The 18,702-nt window shown below is 41.3% G+C and overlaps 1 protein-coding gene across 4 annotated transcripts in view; it reads left to right on the plus strand.

Moving 5' to 3' along the window:
* The window catches only part of LOC127584720 (NAD(P)H pyrophosphatase NUDT13, mitochondrial-like), a 28,886-nt gene extending 10,187 nt beyond the window's left edge, over positions 1-18,699 (plus strand). The window contains exons 1-3 of one of the 4 annotated variants that reach the window (XM_052041616.1): positions 11,512-11,862; positions 13,953-14,247; positions 17,848-18,699. In XM_052041616.1, the coding sequence (XP_051897576.1) occupies positions 11,698-11,862; positions 13,953-14,247; positions 17,848-18,359 (972 nt within the window). In that variant the 5' untranslated portion in view covers positions 11,512-11,697 and the 3' untranslated portion in view covers positions 18,360-18,699. Of the gene's footprint in view, positions 1-1,329; positions 1,485-1,691; positions 3,433-4,128; positions 11,863-13,952; positions 14,248-17,847 lie in introns of those variants that run through there. The other 3 variants (XM_052041615.1, XM_052041619.1, XM_052041618.1) reach the window with 3 other exon arrangements.
* Positions 18,700-18,702: the final 3 nt, after the last annotated feature.

Genomic DNA, 18,702 nt, shown 5'->3' on the forward strand with positions numbered 1-18,702 from the left:
TTCACTGACAACATGTTTGAAATGGGGAATTGTTGGCACAGAATTACATCCTGTATAGATTTATATTTACTCTTCTGCACACGTACAGCCATTTGGCCCAAACCATCTGCATCAATATTATGATCCTCCTCCTATCCATTTCAATACCACAGTCCACCCTACTCTTTAATTGAGCTAATCAGCATATACTCTTCTCTATTCACTCTCATTTGCTTATGTAGTCTTCCCATGTTACCTGCTTTCATATCTTATAGTAGAGTGTCCTATATTCTAAACATTTTTGGGATAAAGAACTTGACCCCAAATTCCATTTTCAGTTTAGTTTCCATATTCAGTTTATCATTTTATACCAGTCACAACCAGTTTTGGTCTTCCCTATAGTGCAAACATATTCTCTGTATCTACACTACTAAGATCTTTCAAAATATTGAAGACCTCTATCAGGCGATCCGCTGACCTTTTCCAAAGAGAACCTAGCCCGACATGTATATCTTTTCAGTTCTGGTAATATCCTTCTGAATGCTTTTGCATATTTTTCAGTGTCTCTATATCCTTTTAATTATATGAGACCATAGTTGTGTATTGTGCTCCACATGCAATCCAACATTCATTGCAAATTTAATATAATCCCAATGCTCAGTTTGCTATTATTTCTGAGCTTATTAACTAATGCTTCTACTTTTGGTCATTTGTATATCCTGTCCCTAAGTCCCTCAAATTCTTTGCCCAGTTTTGACTGTTTGTTTCCAAGCAGTAAATTCATGCAACCAAAATATAACCCCTCACATTTACCCATTGTGAAATTGCCTATAACCTGTCTGTTCTGCAGGGTTATTAACGCTGCCTTCTATCTTGTCACAATATTTAGTGTATCCACACCTACACCCCAAAAAAAACTGTTTATCTGCAAGTTTTGAAATTGAATTTTTGATACCCATGTCCAAATTAAGCCACTCTATCATAGTTTTTAGGAAAGAAGAGGGAATCCAGATAGAGAGAAGGGAAGGAAATATGGTAAGAGTGGAAGATTGAAACAGAATTTAAAAAAATAACAATTATTTCTTGGTCATTTAAATCAAACACGCATGCACAGACTGGCCACATGCAAACTCGAGTGCAATGCCTGATGCCCTAGTAGTTCTGTAAGCGTAGTGTAGTTGAGAGGGGTCAAAGTTCATTTTCATCCTATGTGGAAATAACCCAGTCAACTGATGGGCAACCCCACAGTCACTATTAACCATTGATTGATTGCTCGCTCTTTCAGACCGACTTCTAACAAATTTGTTTCTCCAGCAGAATGCTATTTCTTGTTTCTTTTGCCTGTCCCAGGAGAAACTGTGGAAGAGTCTGTGCACCGGGAGGTGGCGGAGGAAGTCGGTTTGGATGTGTCCTCACTGGTGTATTCCGCATCCCAGCACTGGCCCTTTCCCAGTAGCACTCTCATGATTGGGTGCCATGCAATGGTGCAGCCAAAGCAGAACAAGGTAAGTGTGTGGCAAAGAGAAGTTCTGGACAGCTGAAAAATAAGGACCATGCTTCTGAAAATCAGCACCCTGATAACTTTGAACTCTACGATAAGATGGAGACCAAGATAAGTGACCGCACCAAAAGTGTGGAAATATGAACTGTGATGGTTTGTTTATTGTGTGTGTTGTTTCGAGTTCTTTCAACTTTCACTGTTTACACTGCAGAATAAGACAATTGGCGGCTTCTAAAGTGGCTTTGCCTGTGATGCTCAATGACAAGCCGCAAGTAGATAACAAGAATAGCCCAGATGATGCTGTTTTCTCTACTGTTTGTGGCAAAGGCATTTAGCGCCTGTCCCTAGAGGCTCAGCTGAGAAGAAGAACTTGCCATGTGAGGATGTTTTGGAGGAATGCAGCGTTATCCCAATCCACAGCACATTGCTTTGAAACTCTGATCTATTTTGCAATTTAAGTCGAGAAGTCTTGCTCCTGAGTTCTGTGATTGCCATCACTTGCTTTGAATAATCAAATTCTCAATGAATTTCACGAACTTAGCTTAAATTCTTTATAAGAGAAGGGGAACACTTTCATGTGTATGATGCCTTTCAATGACCTCTGGAATTACTGTAGTACTTCACAATCATTGAAATTTTGAAGTTTAGGAAATCCAACAATCAATTTGAACAGTGAATTGCCGGGTCATTATATAACCTCTTTTGCACTTTGCTTGAGTGATGTTGGTGGATGGATGCATATTAGACCAGGACATCAAAGAGGAACCTCTTTTTTCAAACTAGTGCCAAGGGATCTCATTCACATGGCAGTGCGGACAGGACCTCAGTTTAACATGTTTTCTGATTGACAGAATTTCTGTGACCATGCCGCTCTCTCTCTCTGACAACCTAGAATTTTTGCTTAATTATCTAGCTTGGGATTTGAAAGCATCACCTTCTGACTCTCAAGAGTGATAGCTGTGTAGCTTTGCCTTCAATTTTTTTTAATGTGAGGATTGAGTATTTTTCACTTTTGGCATCAAAATCAGAATCGGGTTTATTATCACTGACATATGTTGTGAGATTTATTGTTTTGCGGCAGCAGTACAGTGCAAGACATAAAAATCACTATAAGTTACCCAAAATAAATAAACAAATAGTGCAACAGAGGAATAACGAGGTAGTGTTCATGGACCGTTCAGAAATCTGATAGCAGAGGGGGAAAAGCTGTTCCCAAAGTACTGAGTGTGGGTCTTCAGGCTCCTGTACCTCCTCCCTGACAGTAGTAATGAGAAAAGGGCGTGTCCCAGATGGTGAGGGTCCTTCATGATGGATGCCGCCTTCTTGAGGCACCGCCTCTTGAAGATGTCCTCAATGGTGGGGAGGGTTGTGCCCGTGATGGAGCTGGCTGAGTCTACAACCCCCTGCAGCCTCCTTCGATCCTGTGCATTGGAGCCTCCGTACCAGGTGGTGATGCAACCAGTCAGAATGATCTCCACTGTACATCCAGAGAAATTTGTAAGCGTCTCTGGTGACATACCAAATCTCCTCAAACTCATAATGATGTAGAGCTGCTGGCGTGCCTTCTTCATGATTGTATCAATGTTTTGGGCCCAGGATAGGTACTCTGAGATGTTGATGCCCAGGAACTTGAAGCTGCTCATCCTTTCCACCACTGACCCCTCAATGAGGACTGGTGTGTGTTCTCCTGACTTTCCCTTCCTGAATTCCACAATCAGTTCCTCGGTTTTGCTGACATTGAGTGCGACGTTGTTGCAACACCGTTCAACCAGCCAACCTATCATGTATTATATATATTGAGCAATATAATGGAGAATAAAGTGGGATCAGTGATTGATGATCAGAGCAATGTGATGGGCTTGCTTCCACGCCGTGTTTCTCTGTCTATGCCATAACATGAACTATGTGTGGAATAAACTTCTTTCTACAATATCTCATCATTGTACATTATCCAAACTCAGAAGATCATTCCTTGATGTAAAGTTTGTCGGTGCCAAGTTTTAATGGGAGGACAAGAGGCATGCATTTAAACCAGTCCCAATCAAACTTTGAATTGATGGTGAAAAGTTGGCCTTTACTTAAAATGTGATCAACACTTGGAATTGACAGGAAAGCCACAACGTAGGGGAACTGTGAGTTTTTCTCAGTGAATCCAATCTCTTTTATCTTTGTTCACTCGATATGTGCATTTCTGGCAAGGCCAAAATTTTGTTACCTGCTGTCGTTCACATTTCTCTTGGCTGATCTAATATTTTATGAATCCTGTAATAAAATTTACAAACTCTTCCTTGAGTGAATGTGTTGAAGATAATGAATAGGTAGAGAGAAAAGCTTGCAGAGAAAACTGATTGGCAGTACATTCTTCACTGACAGGATAAATGTGGTATAATTAACCTTTAAGCAGAAATTTTTCCCCTCATTAGGCAGTCATAACTACCTTCTCATAACTCAGTTGCTAGTGATTAATACAGCCAAGTCACACAGATACATAGCAACCAACCACTTTTCAATCTGTTACACACTGTAAATTGTCCTGTATCTTATTAGCTTAAGAAAAGTTGTAGAACAACTGTATTTGGTGAAAGATATTTGTTGCTACCGTCACTGTAATTTCCAAATTGTTGACAAGCATTTTGTTACGGCTTCAGATTGAGCTCAACCACTCTGAGCTTGAGGATGCCCGCTGGTTTGATGCTACAGAGATAGCAGAAGCTTTAAAGCATCAGCAGGTGCCCAGCAAGAAAGAAATGGGAGAGATTGCGTTCTGGATCCCACCGCCCCGGGCTTTAGCATATCAGCTAATCAAAGAATGGACCCAAAGGCAGCAGCAGTCTTGAAATCCTGCAGATAATCAATTGTTGTGATTGAATGGTGCATGGATGCTGTTTCTTTGTGTCATGTGTGATATTTTATGTGGATCATCTACTAACGCAGCCGCAAAGAAAAACTGCACTGCATCGGAGTATTTTCCACATTAAAAACCTTTATAAAGGGAGATATAATCAAGATTTTTTGTCTCCTCTGTAGCACTGGGCAAGGGAAGAAACAAGTGATTATTAATGTGTATTCCTAATTATAAATAACAATACTCTGGCATTTAACCAGTGTTCCTGCTTTATGGTGCTGACCCTGAGATTGAAAGGATTTGAATACATTTAAACTTGACTTTCATTACCAAAAATATACTTTTTAAACCTTCCTGTGTGAAGAATTCTTTTTAGTTTTGGAGATTCCCTCTCCCATTGTTTGATAGCCTGTACCAACTATTCCAAGAAAAACTGCATGTAAAAAAAAATTCTTCATGTCAACAGAAATAATCCTTGTTGAAGCATGTTGAAACAGAACTTCAATTAACTGTGTTCACCATTAATCTGATACATTAAAACATTTATTTATGCTAATAAACTCCTTATTTTGTTTTATATATTTCTAAAATATATTTTATATATATCTTTTGGGCAGCACGGTAGTGTAGTGCCAGCGATCGGGGTTCGATTCCCGTCGCTGTCTGTAAGGAGTTTGTACATTCTGCCGTTTCTGCGTGGGTTTCCTCCAGGTGCTCCGGTTTCCTCCTACATTGCAAAGACGTACGGGTAGGTTAATTGGGTTTAAAATGGGCGGTGCAGACTCGTTGGGCCAGAAGGGCCTGTTACCACGCTGTAAATAAAATTTAAAAGAATTTAAAAAATTTTTTTTTAATTTAAACTATTTTATGATAATGATTACCATGAAAAATTGTGGGTTACTGTAAATAGACTGAAGTTCTACCCATGTAATGTTAATTACAGAGATATTTCCTTCCAGTTTTGTGTTCAATCAGTCATTTCTCATCAATGACTAAATTTCAAAAGGACCTTGCAGCAATTTCTTGTTTTTATCTCATTTTAAAGTTTGAATTAGTGAAAGATTAGACAACACTCCAGGCAGGCACAAAGCCCTTTTGTATGTCCTGTCTAACTAGACCCTACATCGAGCATTCAATATTTCAGTGTTTAAACACAGTGTGTCACAACTGCCAGGATTGTTTCTGCACCTCAGTTCCTGTAGAACAGTAACAATATGAAATGGAATCATTTACTATTGACTGACGATATAAGGTGCATGAATGGGAAACGAAAACAGAAAATGCTAGAAATACTCAGCAGATCAGACTGCATCTGTGGGGAGAGAAACAGAATCAACATTTCAGAAGCTTGTAAAGCTGTTTTGACACCCCCTTCCCCCACCCTCCTTGCAGCTTTCTGCCTCTCGTGTCCCATCCCCCCGCTCATGTCCCCCTACTGCAGCTTTACAAACCTCTGTTGTCTCCTTTTCAGTTCTGACGAAGGGTCTCCAACCTGAAACATTGACTGTTTTTCTCTCTCTACAGATGCAGCCTTACCTGCTGAGTATTTCCAGCATTTCCTGTTTTTGTTTTAGATTTCCAGCATCTGCTGTTTTGTTTTGAATATCACTTGCATGTATGGAAAATGTGTGCTGCAAACTGATAGAGCTGTATGCTGTTTATTGGAGATGGAGTTAATAATTGAAATTATAACAAACTTTTGCAGGATCCATTGTCTATAATTGTACTTTTAATGACACAGAAGGCCATTCAACCCATCTGGTCTATGCTAGCTCCCAGAGGAGCATTCCCAGCAGTCCCATTACCCTCTTCCGTCCCTCCACCACTGCAATTTATTCTCTCTCACACACACATATATATATATATATATAATTTCACATTGTCACAGAAAGAATGTACATACTCTGCATAGACAGCACCCAAGGTCAGGATCAAATCCAGGCATGTGGAGCTGTTAGTTATGCTAGTGAGGTTGGTGGATAGTAAAAACCTGTGTCTTTGTAGGAGTATGCAAAGAAAACATCTGTTATTTTACACTTCAGCCCATTCATGAGATCACAAATATTGATGTGTGAGGAAGGGTTGAAGACAGAGAAATATGACCGCAGTATGCTTCTTGTTTCATGCATTGTTTCAGATTTTGTAGATACATTTCTCTCTATTCCCCCACCCAAGTTATACTGGACCAGACAACAATAACCAAAAGAACATGTAAATAGCAGGAAAAACAGCCCTTCCTTCTTTCATTTTGAGGAATATTTAAACTGCATATAGTCAAGGAAGTAAGTTTTTCTTAAAGGTGAGTCTATCCCAGACTTTGGGATTGTGATGGCTGAAGGAGCTGATGTCCACAGAGGAACAGAGGGAAAATGCAGTCAAAAGAGTGGAGGGAATAAGTTGGGATATGGAGCTGTAGTACATTGCAGAGGAAGAGATGCAAAGACATGGGTGGAATTTTAAACAAAGGTGTGGACTCTGAAATCAGTGTGCTATTGCATGAGCCATTCAGCCCATCACTTCTATACTCACATTTTGATATCACTTCTATCCTCCTCAACTCTTTTCCCACAGCCCTGAAAATGTTCCTTTTTCATAAATTTAACCAATTCCCTCACGACAACTTGTATGTAAAAGAAAATCTCTTTGTACCAATTAATTATGTTATTTGGTTACCGAACCACCAATGAGTGGAAATAGTTTAAAATCCCCTCTAATTTTGAACATCTTTTAAAAAAATCTCACCTAAATCATTTCTGTTCCAGGCAAAAAAAATCTTAGCTTTTCTTGTCTCTTCACATAACTGAAATCCTGAACTTTTGATAACATTCATTTTTTTCCAAGAGTTTAGGAATTGGCAGCGACCAGCACATATTCCCCCACTGTGAAATAGTGATAAAGCTTACACACGACTGCATTTCACTTTAAATTTTCCTGGGATGGTTTTTTGTGCGTGGCTGAGCATCTGGGCTTTTGAACGTGAAGACTAAAGAAAGTCAGTTGGCCTGTTGCTCCAAATTTAATGGATTCTTGAAAATTGGCAGTTCCATTTCCAGAGCCTGAAACATTACCAGCTTTACCATATCTCAGCCTGACAGCTCTGACACATGCCGGCAAAAGTATCCATGATGAAACATTCCGTGAAATCAATTTGTCAGAGGAAAAGTGAATCACTTAGTACTGGCCAGCATTTGGGAGATGGAGTTAAGGAGAAGTTCTGTTCTTTGTAAAGTTTTTTTTATAAACTGGAGCTGGACACGTTGGTTATGCATTCATTGGACATTAGGTATACTTGGATTCTCAATTCAGCTTCAAGCAGGACACTGACTTAGCAACAGTGTGTGTTACAGATAGTGGATGATTTGTTGTGAGTTAAATTTAGATATTACAGGATGTGATGCATACAGTTCTGGCCACCACAATTTTTTAATTCATTTACAACAAGTGGTGGGTGCTGGCAAAGTATTTAAAATACAGATGGCACCAAAAATGTGGGGTTTGTACTTATTATGAAAATTAGAACAGGCTTGGTCTCTTTTCTCTTGTAAATAGACGACTTCCTACATTAGAAATGGGAAGAAGAAAAGGGCATGCTTTTAAGGTGAGGGGGGTAGGTTCAGAACAGACGTGAGGGGTACGTTTTTTACTGCGAGAGTGGTGGATGCCTGGAATGCGTTGCCTGATAGGGTGGGGGAGGCAAATTCATTGGAGGCTTTCAAGAAGGGCTTGGATGGGCACATGAATGAGAAGAAAATGGAGGAATATGGGCATTCTGTAGGTAGGAGGGAATAGCTATGTTGACACAACATTGTGGGCCGAAGGGCCTGTTCTGTGCTGCACTGTTCTATGTTCTCTGTTACAGGTCAGGAACTTTAACTTCAGTGGTGTGCAAATTATTTGAGGGACAGTATAAACTTTCATCTGGGTAAAGGCACCTTGATCAAATACAGCATGGATTTGCTAAAAGAATTTCTAACTCTTTATTTTATAAGATGTAAGATTTCTTTATTAGTCACATGTACATTGAAATGCACAGTGAAATGCATCTTTGCGTAGAGTGTGCTGGGGGCAGCCCGCAAGTGTCGCCACTCTTCCAGCACCAACATAGCATGCCCACAACTTCTTAACCCGTATGTCTTTGTAACGTGGGAGGAAACCGGAACACCCGGAGGAAACCCACACAGACACGGGGAGAACATATAAACTCCTTTCAGACAGTGGCCGGAATTGAATCCAGGTCGCTGGCGCTGTAATAGCGTTACGCTAACCACTACACTACCGTGCTTGATGGTAGAGTGGTGAATAAGAGGGCTGATGAGGGCAGTATGTTTGTTGTCTTCATGATTTTAGCAAGGCTTTTAACAAGGTACACTGGTCAAAAAGATAAAACCTATTGAGATTCAAACAAGATTAGAAACTGTAAAAGTTGGCTCAGTGCTAGGAAACAAAGCAAAGGTGGCGATGAGGATGTTTTTGTGACTGGGAGATGATTACCAATTGGGTTTCACAAGGACCTGTACTTGGCCTCTTGCTTTTTGTTGCATGAATGATTTAGGCTTAAATGAAGAAGACACAGTAAAGAAATTTTACACGGGGTACAAAATCTGGTTTTGAGAAAGAAAGCTTTATCTGCAGGAAGATCTGTTGGTCTGGTCGGTTGGACAGAAACCTGGTGTGGAATTCAATCTAAAAAATATGAGAGGTAATGCACTTGCAACAAAGCAAGAAAATACACAATAAATTGGAGGATACAGAGAGGTGTGAATAAATGGAGAGACTTTGGAGTGTATGTCAGAGAAACTTAAAAATAGGTTTGGTTAAAAAGGCAATGGGATGATTTCCTTTATTAGCAAAGGTGTAGTATCTCAGAGCAGGGAGATTATGCTACAACTGCACACAGTATTAATTAGACCATAACTTGAATACTGCATACACTTTTAGTCACTGCATTTGAAGAAAGATGCAAAGTATAGAGGAGAGAGTGTAGAGGTTTGTGAGAATGCTGCAATGATGGGGAAGCTGTAGCTGTGAGGAACTGAAGCTGCGACATCTGGTCCGATGTGGTTGCACTGGAGAGAGCGTAGAGGAGATTCACCAGGATGTTGCCTGAATTGCAGGAGTTTAGCAATAGGGAGAACTTGGATAGGCTGGGCTTGTTTTTCCTGGAGCAAAGAAGGCTGAAGGGTGACCTGATAGAGATGCATAAAAGAGGCATACGGTAGATAATTGGAAACTTGTCCCCATGGTAAGGTGTTGAAAACAAGAGGGCAGAGGATTAAGGTGAAAGAAGGAGTTTTAAAGGGGATTCGCTGGGAAAGCTTTTTATACAGATAGTGGTTGATATCTGGAAGCCGTGGCCATAGGAAGTGGTGATCTTTAAAAAGATGCTTAAATAGACAAGGCATAGAAGGACGTGGACTTTGTAGGCAAAAGGGATTAGTGTAGATGGACAAAAAGGTTGGCATGGGTGTGGTGGGCTGAAGGGCCTCTTCTATGCCATAGAACTCTATGGCTCTTAAAAGTTGAGACATGCGGACAATGGATCTAGTGCCAGATGGCAGGGTTAAGCTGAGTAGCTCTCTTTTGACCAGCACAAACCAAATGGCCTTCAATTTTCTAAGATGCTTTTATAACCTAATTGAAGATTTTAAAATTATGGAATGATGTGAAATGAACACACAGGGAGTATTTCCATCTTGAGTACTTCCAGCTCAAGGCTATCAATTCAAAACAGTCACCAAGAAATAGAATATAGAGAAGAAATTTTGTATACCTGAGATTAGTGAGAATGTGGAACTTGGAGACAAATAGTGCAGCAGTATGAAAGAGTTTGACCAGTAAAGACATTGGGGAGAAGTGATTGGAGTTTATACATATTGCTGGGTTAGGAAGGATGGGTAGAAGCTTGAAAGGAGAATAAACTGTTCTGGATTGATTGTGCAGAATGGCCTGTTTCTGTGCTGTTCATTCTATGAAATTACTCTGATGTACTCTGGAGTTCAACCTGGATAAGTGTGAAGTGATACACTTCAGGAGATCGAATTTGAAGGCAGAATACAAGGTTAATGGCAGGACTCTTAGCAGTGTGGAGGAACAGAGGGATCTTGGTGTCCACGTCCATAGATCCCTCAAGGTTGCCATGCAGGTCGATAGGGTTGTTAAGAAGGCATATGGAGTGTTAGCCTTCATTAGTCGGGGTATTGAGTTCAAGAGCCGTGAGGTGATGTTGCAGGTCTATAGAACTGGTTAGACCACACTTGGAGTATTGTGTTCAGTTCTGGTTGCCTCATTATAGAAAGGATGTGGAAGCTTTAGAGAGGGTGCAGAGGAGATTTACCAGGATGTTGCCTGGATTGGAGAGCATGTCTTATGAGGATAGGTTGAGCGAGCTAGGGCTTTTCTCTTTAGAGAGGAGGAGGATGAGAGGTGACTTGATAGAGGTGTACAAGATAAGAGGCATAGATCGAGTGGACAGTCAGAGACTTTTTCCCAGGGCAACAATGGCTAACACGAGGGGACATAATTTTAAGGTGATTGGTGGAAGGTATAAGGGGGATGCCAGGGGTAAGTTTTTTACACATAGAGTGGTGGGTGCGTGGAACGCACTGCTGGCAGAGGTTGTGGGGGCAAATACATTAGGGACATTTAAGAGACTCTTAGATAGCCACATGAATGATAGAAAAATAGGGGGCTATGTGGGAGGGAAGGGTTAGATGGATCTTAGAGCAGGATAAGATGTCGGCACAATATTGTGAGCTATCAATTGAGCCCAGCCCGAGTATTAAGAGTGGTAGGGTCCCTTCAACTCCCCAAACACTTACAAACATAGACCCCTTCAGGAAAACTCACACCCACCCCCACAACATGAGAAGCTGGCACCACCATTCCACAGGAACCCTTTGTATAGTTCTCATTATCATTTCCTTTTGTCACACACCTTCATAATTGTCATTTAATCACTCCAACTATTTACCTGTCGGACTCACCTGTTTGTTTATTTATTTATAGAGTATCATCTTTCATGGTGTCAGGACTCCTCAAGGTGCTTCACAACCAAGTACATATTTTTGAAGTGGTCTCACACCCTGAGAATTTGAAATGAAATCCTTCCCCTTTGAATTTTAAGGCCAACCAGAAAATAAGTACCTCCTCCTGCTCCTAATTTTGTACATCCAGCATGAATTATTGATTTACAGAATGTTTTTCTGAATTTGTATCCAGGAGCGTTGAGGGTGTCCTGTAGATCATTAACTGCAGTGGAAATAAAGGTCTGTGGGGAGAACTCAGCCTGGTTCTGTCCACACTGTAATTGCCTGTGGTTAATTTTTAATTTGACTCCGGCTCGACTTCCCGTCCCGGCTCCCCATTCATTGGGATGGCGATCCCGGGACCAGAGCGCCTCCGCCGGTGGCTCCTGTGCGGCTGCTGGCTGTCAGCCTGGGCTCTCTACACGGTCTGCGCCGCCTTCTCCGAGTTCTTCGGCAGGGTCTTCATCAGCCAGTACCGCTTCACCTTCCCCGCCTTCATCGCCCTCTGTCAGGTGAGCGAACCTGACACTGTGCTTGCAGCCTGCGATTTGTGGTCTCGCAGGATGGGGACTTGCTCTGTGGTTCAGTGTGGATACAGCTCCCAGCGTCCTCACCTAGGTATCTATTTGAAGTACCTAGTTTATTAATACTGGATCCAGTAAATAGATACATGACTTGGCTCATGGTAACTGAGTAACAAATTGCACTCAGCAACGGGGCTTCAAACTGTTGTTTTAAGCGCGATATCACGTAGCCCAGATGTTTGTCAGTTTAAAAACCCAAGATGAGTAAGCCTAGACGTCTGCGGAGTGTGATCTTCAACACGAGTCCGAGGGTTGTACATTCCAGTCTGTAGGCTTGAGTACAAAATCCAAAAGAGCGTGGGTCGTACTGGGCAGGACCAGAAAGGTATTAATTAGAATGATGTTGGTGGTAATATCTATTTTATGCATCTTTTAATGAAATAAAATATTGAATGAATAAAGCAAGATCTGCGCTGAAGCGTTTCGACCCCAAACGTCAACTGTCCATTTCCCTCCACAGATGCTGCCTGACCCACTGGGTTCCTCCAGCATCTTGTTTGTTACTCCGGATTCCAGCATCTGCAGTCCCTTGTGTCGTCAATATTTTAAAGGAGATTAGGGAAGTTCGCCCCATAAACCTCGATCAATATTTACACTTCACTCAACATCACTTGTGCAGATTACCTGTTCATTATCACATTGCTCTCTGTGTATAAATTAGCTGCCGTTTCCTTCATTACAATAGCTTCTACACACTAAAATGTGTACTCACTGGTTGTAAAGTACTTTGGGGTATTCCCTGGATGTGTAGACTCTCAGCAGTCAAGAAGCTCAGCACCTTCCAGGTCAGAGCAATCCACTTCACTGATGCCCAATCCATTACTGTAAACATTAATTCCCTCCACCACTGATGACTACAGTGTGTACCATCTACAATGTGCATTGCAGTTACTCACCTAAAGAACTCCATCTCCAAACCTAGAAACTCTACCACCAAGAATAATTGATTTGGGAATGTGGGAACACCATCTGCACACTCGCCTCCAAATCACTCACAATCCTGACTTAGAAATCACCAGTCCTTCAACATCACTAGGAACTCTCTATGCAACGGCACGGTGGGGAGACCTTCAGCAGGACTGCAGTGGTTCAAGATGGCGGTTCACCACTGCCTTCTCAAGGCAATTGGAGATGGCAAGTGACACACACAAAATGAATAAAAATCTCTTCAAGTGTTGCCGTATGCTGTCATGAGAGAGTTGGAAACTTTCATGTTCACTGTCCAGCAATGTTGAACAAAAGCATTACACCTGAATTCAGAGGATTGCAGCACTTTAGCTGACAACAGAGCAGACAATAGGTGGCAAATAGCTTGGTTATTAACCAATGTGGATACAGTACAGTGGTTGGAACCACAGTCCAGGAAGGAAGGTTTCACAATGAGGACAGATATGCTCGTGTAGTACAGTCTATTTCCAGGTAACAAACAGGTTCTTTTTTACATTTGTCCACAAGTTGATTTTGTCCATAAGTTCAGAAAATACACAAATCTCTTGACATGGTAACCCTACCTCCACAGGATTGTAATGAATGGCATCAAAAACACAAAAGACTGATAAGAAAGAACAATTACTAAAAGTGGAGAGAGGAAATGATTGCTGCTGTTTGTAGAAATGAACGTATGAATGTACGTCAGCCTTTTGAATTTAATATTATGATGGGAGCTTGTTCATATCTACGGGTGTCCCTGGGTTGGGCATTCGTAACCTGGGGAAGGCCTTTAGTCAGTTACACTGTCAGTGTTGAAACAATCGCTTTGCCTCTGAAGGGGATAGCAATAATTGGTCCATTTAAAGTGTATTGATCCTCTCACAGTCCTGGCCAATATTCCACATCAATCAAACAGTAAAACCTATGATTCATCTCATTTTTATTTGTGGGAGCTTGCTTTTCAAGAAATGACAACATTAATGTATGCAGCTTTAAAGTAACTCACTGTGTGCAATGTACTTTGAGACACTCATCTGACAATGTGCTCCATAAATATATGTTCTGTGATACTGTTTACCTTTTGATAGGCACTACTGACCATGGTTACGCTGCAGTTATTAAAACGAGCCGGGCTGTTGAAGATTAAACCCTATTTACTGGAGAGTGGTGAGATTTTCTTGCTCCCTTCCATTTGTTTCAGTTTTCACTCCATCCTAATCCTGTGGGCTGTGACCAGCTCCAACTGTACCGTCTTCACATTCATCAGGCGGTTCACTCCACTGGCCAGCTTAGCCCTGGTGCAAACATTCAACTTGAAAAAGAGAGCCTCTTCCAGCAGAGCTCTCCTGGTGCTGCTGGTCACTTTGTGCTCAGTTCTTGCAGGTAAGATGTGATGATGAAGAATGTGTTTGTAAAATTTGTGTTAAAATGGCATCTTTCATGTCCCTTTCAAAATATCCAAAAATATTTTATAGACAATAAAGCGTAGTCAGTGAGGTAATGCAGAAAATATGACAATCTTTGCACAGTCATTCTGTGACAACAACCAGTAAACCTGTTGTTGAGTGCAGGACCGGTATTGGCCCAGAACACAAAGAATAACTCCACTGCTTTTTGAAAACACCACCAGATCTTTTGCAATCAGAGAGCAGCCAAGATCTGAGTTTGACATTTCTTCCAAATGATGGCACTCCCAGCAGTGCAGTATTCTCTTGTTACTGCACTGAAGTGAAAGTCTAGATACGTTACTTGAAAGTAATTCATGTTATATAAATGTAAAGCTGTAGTTTCAAGTTTTACTTCCTCAGCTCATGTACACATGTATGCATCTAACACATGTATGCATCTAATACATGTATACAGTTTAATGTACGTCTCGCCTCTACAACATCTTCTAACCCAATGCTGTTGTTTGTACCTTCAACTTGGCATTCTTCCCATTCTCACAGTACCCAATTCTCAGTGGCAGAGGCTGCCGCATCTGTCATGTTACACTTTGATATTTCCTTTCAGAACGCATCCATCCAGGTACTCCCTCCATGGAAAATGGACTTAAAACCTGCCTCACACCTCGTTCAAGTTTTCAATCATCTCTCCCAACTCATTTTCTGAATTATCTCAGTTTATAATATGCAGGTTATTGTTAAAAGTGGAAAAAATTTTAATAAACTGGTAAATGCACCCCACATCGACCACCATTTATAATTTGTCTCCTCACCCACTTGTGGCAGTCTGTGCTTCCCACACTGGCCCCATCAACCACCTCAGCATCCAAGAAAGCAAAGTGGTAGCAAGTCATTCTCAACCCCGAGAGGCTGCCTCAGAAGAAATTATCCTTTGAAATGGCCTAGCAGGGCACCTTCGGATGGATAATAAATGCAGCTGAGACTGACCTAAACATAGTCTTCTAGACTGTAAAAAAAACCAAACTGCTGGAGGAACTCAAGTGGGTCAGGCAGCATCTGTTCAGATGGAGGGTCTCAACCTGAAATGTTGACTGTCCATTTCCCTCCACAGAAGCTGCCTGACTGCTGAGTTCCTCCAGCATCTTGTTTTTTGGTCTGGATAACAGCATCTGCAGTCTCTTGTGTCTCCATGGTCTTGGACTGTGTCCGGCACAGTGCCATGCTTAAGATAGAGTGACCTGGCAGTATTCAGAGGGAGCCACTGTGTTCCAGCCAGAGGCAAGTAGCTGATGGGAGGAAAAGAGAGAATAAAGGCTGCTTCCAGTGACTGTCACATCCTGTGAATGAATTGCAGAAGAATTAATGTTAGACTCCTCAGTGATCTGAAACTGACTGTACTTTCCAGTAACCCAAATATGATCCTGATTTTTTTTCCAAATGACAACTAGAACTTGCAGTTAACTATCTTATCTACACTTAAAATTGCCTCAACTGGTTACATTTTGCCAGCAATAATCAAGATAGTTCATACAATATTGCCAATCATTAACCACTGGCATTCCATTGGGCAGCACAGTGACACAAGCAGTTAGGAGACACAAGAGAGAGCAGATGCTGGAATCTGGAGCTGATGCAAGGTTTTGACCTGAAACATCAACAATTCCTTCCTCCCCCAACAGACATTGCTCAGCCCGCTGAGTTCCTCCAGCAGATTATGTGTTGGTGCTGAGTTAGTGCTGCTGTCCCACAGCTTCAGCAGTCTGACTACTGACCTGGGGTGCTGTCCGTTCGGAGTTTGCACATCCTCCCTGTTAACACGGTGGTCCACTTCGCCCCAACATCCCAAAGTCATGCTGGTAGGTTAATTAGCTTCTGAACATTCCCCCTAGTTCAGGTGAGTGGCAGGAGAATCAGGAGGGAGTTGTTGGGAATGTAAGAGAGAATACTACAGGTTATAGAATACGAAAGGTCATCTGTTTAAGGTGCGTGGAGGAAAGTTCAGGGGACAGGTCAGAGGATTTTTTTTTTCAAAAACACAGAGGTGGTGGGTGCCTGGAATGCACTATGATGGTGGTGGTAGAGGTTGATACGATAGGGTCACTTAAGAGGCTCCTAGATAGGCACATGGATGAAAGAAAAATAGAGGGTTGTGGGAGGTGAAGGAGAGAGGGGGAATAGATTGAAAGTGGATAAGGTTTATATAGGTTGGCACAACATCGTGGGCCGAAGGCCCTGTACTGTGCCGAATAGACAACAAATAAATAGGTTACAGGGAAATAAGTGGGGCAATGGGGCTATTGTGACTGCATAAATTTGGTGTTTAATGGACTCCTATAAATCACATGGAAAGATGAAAATGTGAAACTCCAGCTTGTAGATAATTTCAGGAAATACTCTACCTATAGTGGCATATGCTAACTGACTGCCCCCAACTAGCCCCCCCCCACCCCCCAAAAAATTACACTAATGATCTATTTAAACCTAACCTGATGGAGAATGTTGAACCTACTTCACTTAGGGATGATCCAAAGTAGCAGCAATCTCCTTTCTAAAACGTGTGGCAAGTCAATTAATAAATGGTGCTCTTGCATTGCCAGCATGTCTGCTAAAATTATTTGCTGCTACTTTAGGTGAGGAGTGATTAAATAAGTTATATATTGAAGATAGTTGTCAGAAAAGATTGAAAGAGGAGAATCTTTGGAAATATTGTGAGGAAGCTGAGAGTGTAATTATGGATGTTAACAGCATTCCGGATCCAGAATGAGTTCCTGTTCTGCATTCTAGCATCTGATTTGTATTGAATGAGCCCAAAGTTTTGCTTTTATGATCCCATCCGAGAACCCATTTTGCGCTCTGGTCACTGTGCACAAAGAATCATTTCCTCAGCACTTGTGCACTTTCATCTCATGTTACTTGTCCATTCTGATATTTTGGACACTTCATGTCAGAGCACTTCTCAACCATTTCATTTCAAGGTTAAACACACCAAGTTCCTTCATTTTCTCCTCTCACAAGTCAAAGCTTAAATGCCTGGGCAGCATTTGAAATTCTGCCACTTACAAGCTGGCAAGTGCAATTCGGGTAGATAGTTCTTTTCAGCTAGCATAGACATGTTGGAATGAACAGCCTTCTTTGTTGCAAATACCTGAGATTCATGATTTAGTAAATTAATCTATATGTGATTGGAACTGAGTCAGTCCTCAGGATAATTGTAGTCTAGAGCTCTATACAGTTCGATCAGCACTTCCTCTGCATTTTATTCAACTGTTAAACATTTTATGAGTGTCTAAGAATCCTAGGTTCCAATCAACTTAATCACTTCACTGCCCTTCATGGAGCATGTCACTCATTTCACTTCCTACGACAAGCACATCAAATTTCTCCTCATTAAATTCTATCTACCATCATTTCCTTCATAAAGCACAAAATCTCTCTAAGTTTAGGGGATCATGACCAGTGGCTCCATTGATATTCATTTGGATGTAGAATGTTGTTTTGAGGAATGGAAGCAAAAAGCACTACCAATATTCTTGTCCTAATTTCTAACTACATACTGTTCTAATTTCTTCCTCCTTAGGCATTCCCAGCTTCAACGATGAAACCATTGTCTACGTCTATGGGTTGTTGAACCTTGTGCTCGAGAGCACTTATCTCACTTTGCTTCAAAAGATATGTGAAGACCAAAACATTTCAGTGATGGATGTCTACTACACCTGTACGATTAACAGCTGCCCACTGCTGTTTGTGTACTGCCTTCTCCATCCTGATACTCATCAGATCTACCCTTCAGGAAGCTGGACCAGTCTGATCTTCTTGGGCTTCTTTTCCTTAGTGCTGCTCCTGGGATGTTTGCTGAAGTTTCTCATTTGCATGTGTACCTTGCTGAGCTCAGCTCTGATGACGAGCATGATGGAGCTTGCAAAGACAGATGTACTGACTCTAAGGAGCATCATTGCTTGTGAATGGATATTCTCATCACATCTCACTAGTCTTCTCATCAGTGCCAGTGGAGTAGGCATCTTTATATATAAAGATTGCAGAGAAACAAATATATCAACAAGGAAAGAGGCAATGGGAATCCAAATCTGAAAAGTGTTCAGTATAGTTCAAGAACTTAACTCCAGGGGTTATATTCCTCCTTGCCACTCAAACAATGGTATGGTAATTCATTGCTTGTTCACTGTGGTAGTGGTGAGAACACATCCAAATACAGATCTCAGTAGTAAATGATGTAAAAAAATATTCAACTAAAGAATGTAATTTTTGTCATCTGACTCTCATGAACTCCAGCTGTCCTAAAGTCTAGAGATCATGCGATATCTAAATACATGTCTACTGGAATTCTCTAAGAGCGAACTTTATTCTGCATCTCAATTTTGGCTAGTGATTTGTGAATTATGCAAGGGCAAATTTCTTTTACCTGAACTGGGGG

The sequence above is a fragment of the Pristis pectinata genome, chromosome 30 (assembly GCF_009764475.1).
Source record: "Pristis pectinata isolate sPriPec2 chromosome 30, sPriPec2.1.pri, whole genome shotgun sequence".
Lineage (NCBI taxonomy): Eukaryota > Metazoa > Chordata > Chondrichthyes > Rhinopristiformes > Pristidae > Pristis > Pristis pectinata.